General features: G+C 26.6%; 1 protein-coding gene across 1 annotated transcript in view; it reads right to left on the bottom strand.

The window, feature by feature from the left end:
• LOC111613828 (AP-3 complex subunit delta-1-like) overlaps positions 1-3,961 on the bottom strand; it is a 115,976-nt gene that overhangs the window by 28,020 nt on the left and 83,995 nt on the right. The window contains exon 14 of the mRNA XM_023355179.1: positions 1,111-1,214. Coding sequence (XP_023210947.1) covers positions 1,111-1,214 — 104 coding nt within the window. The remainder of the gene's footprint in view (positions 1-1,110; positions 1,215-3,961) is intronic.

Genomic DNA, 3,961 nt, shown 5'->3' with positions numbered 1-3,961 from the left:
CGTTTTCCTGAAAATTTAGGAGACACCAGTGAAGAACAAGGTGAAAGATTTCACCAGGATATTAAAACTATGGAGGACCGCTACCAAGGAAGATGGGATACGCATATGATGGCAGATTACTGCTGGAGTTTAAAAAGGGATTGCTCCAAAATACATTCACGAAAGTCACAGAAAAGAAGCTTCCTCAATGTGTAACTGTTTAGTTTTATTGATGACTTTTTCCTCTATATTTGTATAGAATAATATTTGCATAATATAATAATAAAAATTCCATGTTTAGTTTTTTTACTTGATCCATGGATTTAACTTAAGATATTGAAACATATATTTCGCTAAAATGCTATATCTTAAAAATTAGAGCTCCTAGGCAAAAACTAATGCCATATTTGAATTCAGGACATCAAATTCATATGAAATCAGCTCAAAATACCTGGGCACCAAAACCACTGTTGACCTGTGTAATTTATCATTTTCTGTATTATTTGCTAATGACTTCTATGACAACTTGTATAATTAATAATTTTAGTAAAAACTACTTCATTACTTAAATATCATATGTCTTCTCATAATTTGTTGTCATAACAATTTGCAAGACTTTAAAACATTACAGTATTTAAAATTTTATTTCGTCTTTAGCAAATGATAACAATTCTACTTTATCACATTAAAATTTTAGTTATTACAAAGCCATTTCCTGAATTTTTTTGTTCTATTTTTATGACTGCTATGACTTTACATCTAACTGTAGCATTTTCCATTTCTAAAAAACTTAAACTATCCTAATTAAGAAAACCATAAGCTAAGATTTACAAATTTATTTTAATCAAAGTAAAATTAAATAGCTTCATTCATTTTTAATTATAAGTTTAATTACACTGTATTTGGAAAAAACCTGTTATTCATAGCAATGCAAACGTTTTTACTGAAATTATCAAAATTCTTCATTCTTCTAAATGTTTTCGTTAAATTATATTGCACATTTGCATTAATTAAATATTTATTTAAAAATTAAAGATTTAAATATTCTTATAGGTCATTAGTTTAATAATAAAATTATTAAATATTTTAAACAAAATCAAAGAATAAATAAATTTAAAAACACATTCTTACTCTGAAAATTCTCCACATATCCATGCAGCAGCAAATAATACCTCACAGATACTATTTCTTTGTGTATTTGCAACTAATAAATGTGCATTATCTAATAGAATTGCCTAAAATAAAATTAAAAAATGAATTGTATTCAATTTATAAAATACTAAAATAATAGATACTTAAAATTTATAATAATTGATATGAAATTTATAAATGCTGCTATATTATACAATTTATAAACCAAACAATGCATTATTTAATTTTTTCAATACACACATTATATTAATTTTATTTTGTTGCATTTCCAATACTATGCACTTGTATTCTTATGTTCATAAGTAAGTAATAGTCAGCATCCAAATAATGTCAGGATCAATCTTAATATTGTATAAGACATTAAATGTAATGTCATATGTTGAGGCAATGAGGCCATAAAACTACAATATGTAATCATCATTGCTTTAGTAAACTGTTTAAAACATCACAAAAAAGCCATTGAAAAAACTTACTTTCCATTGACAGTTTTCAAAAAGCAATACAAATGAAATAAGACAATATAAGAACAAATATAAGAAATATTTATATTACTTTCTGGAAGTGCCAGTTATAATAAGTGTAAAGAAATAACTATATGTAAAACTAAGGACAGAGATAATTGAATGTTTTCTAATTTTCTCTGTCTTTGCATTACCACATATAAGGCTATTTTTCATGTTTAAAAAACATTTACTAAAATCATGTATTTTGTTATTGAATATAAAAAAAATGCTCACTTTAATTCCAGTAATTCTGTAAGTTGTTTTAATTTATAAAAAACTGCTCACTTCAATATATTTCTAACAAAAATAATCAAAAAATAAATAGTTTCTATGATGATTCAGCAATATATTCTAAAAACAATCACATGTATTTAATCCTACCAGGAATACATAACAATATTACTGGATATATTGATAGCAGTTTTTAGAATTAGACTTATATAACCATGATTTATAAAAAACTCAAAAGAAACACTGTTGTAAACAAAGAAACACTTGTATTCAGGTATTCAGAAGCACATTTAATTTTTGATTTATTTTTTTCAAAAATAGTAGTTTGAAATCATTTGTTTGAGGTAAATAAAACTGAAGTTATGTGCATGCATGCACACAGCTTAAGTTTTATTTACTGTATTTACTTGGGTATAAGATGATCTTGCGTATAGGATGAGGTGTGACTTTAGAGATCAAAATAAAGAATATTAGGTTTATTAATACAATTCTAATTTTATTTTGTTTAATCACAAAATATTATCAAATTCATGATGAATGGAAAACAAAACCAAAACATTGTAGTGCATGTGACCAGAAAAAGTTTATTTTTAATGATTCAGAATGTGCTAATATTCATTAAAAATAACAATTTAACTAATATAAAATAACTACATTTATAATCATTGCTAAGTGNCAAAATGAATTTATTACCAAAAGTTAGGTACAAACATGGTTACTTTACGACATAACCACTGTGAAGATTGAGGCATTTGTCATATCTGTGGATGAGCTTTTCCATCCCCTTGTCATAGAATGTTGCCACCAATGACTTGAGATGTGCCCTAACGTTGTTTTGATGATCATCATTAGTCTCAAACCTCTGCCCTCCTAGCAACTTTTCCTATTCAGGAAAAAGGTGGAAGTCGCTCGGCGCTAAATCAGGACTATATGCTGGGTGTTCAAAGATGGTGAAGACTTCCACCTTTCAGACTTCCATCCAGCTTAAAACTTTTTAATGTGTGAAGATTTCCACCTCTTTCCTGAACTGAAAACGTGGCTAGAAGGGCAGAGGTTTGAGACTAATGACGATCTTCAAAACAACGTTGTTAAGGCCATCTCAATTTACTGGCAGCAACATTCTATGACAAGTGGATGGTAAAGCTCGTCCACAGATATGACAAATTCCTCAATCTTCACGGTGATTATGTCGAAAAGTAACCATGTTTGTACCTAACTTTTGGTAATAAATTTATTTTGTTATTTATACTTGTCTTTGTTTTATGGACCATAGGAGCTTGAAAAAACTGCTCTCATATATCCAATTTTTTATAATAGCATAAAAATAAAAAGTAAAACTCCAACAATTATCATGGCTTGTAATATATAAACAAAAATCTTGTTAAAAAGAAAGAAAAAAATAGTGTTTTAAGAATTCATAAATTCCAAAGAAAAAGAGTATGCTGAACATTTTAAATTTCAAAATAAGAGGGTTTTTAAACATAAATAATAAAGTTGTTAAAATAATTACCTATGTAGTCAAAAGTTTATTTATTTTTAACAAAGTCATTAATATTTAAAATTACTTTCAAAAATTATATTTAAATAACTCATAATATTTTAAAAGTTTTACATCTAAAGTTGACTTTACAAATAAATAATATAGCAAAGTCTCATTGACAGTTTTAATCAACAAGAAATTAAATAATGTAATACAGTGGTACCTCAGGATACAAAATTAATCCGTTCTGAAACTGAGATTGTATCAAGAAAGTTGTAAGGTGAATCATTTTTCCCCATACAATTACATGTAAAACCAAATAATTCATTCCAACACGAAAAACACACTCAAATTAAAGCTAAGTAGTACATTAAAAAAAATAACTATAGTAAGGAAAAATGCTGAAAAATGCATTTTGTAGTTGTAAATGTATAAATAACCATAATAGAATAATAACTGATAAAAAAAAATGTAGTTTTATTTGCACTTTACCTTTGAGGATAAACGATGGTGAAGATGTAAACTGGTGGCCGAGGAGAGGGAGAAGGGAAATGATACTAAAACTTAACTTACATAACATAATGTAACAATAACTTAAAAATAACTTAGAAAAGAT

Source organism: Centruroides sculpturatus, unplaced genomic scaffold (genome assembly GCF_000671375.1).
Source record: "Centruroides sculpturatus isolate CEXI.00-Female unplaced genomic scaffold, Cexi_2.0 scaffold1825, whole genome shotgun sequence".
Lineage (NCBI taxonomy): Eukaryota > Metazoa > Arthropoda > Arachnida > Scorpiones > Buthidae > Centruroides > Centruroides sculpturatus.
Note: the sequence above shows the minus strand (reverse complement) of the source record. Positions and strands in the feature narration are given on the sequence as shown.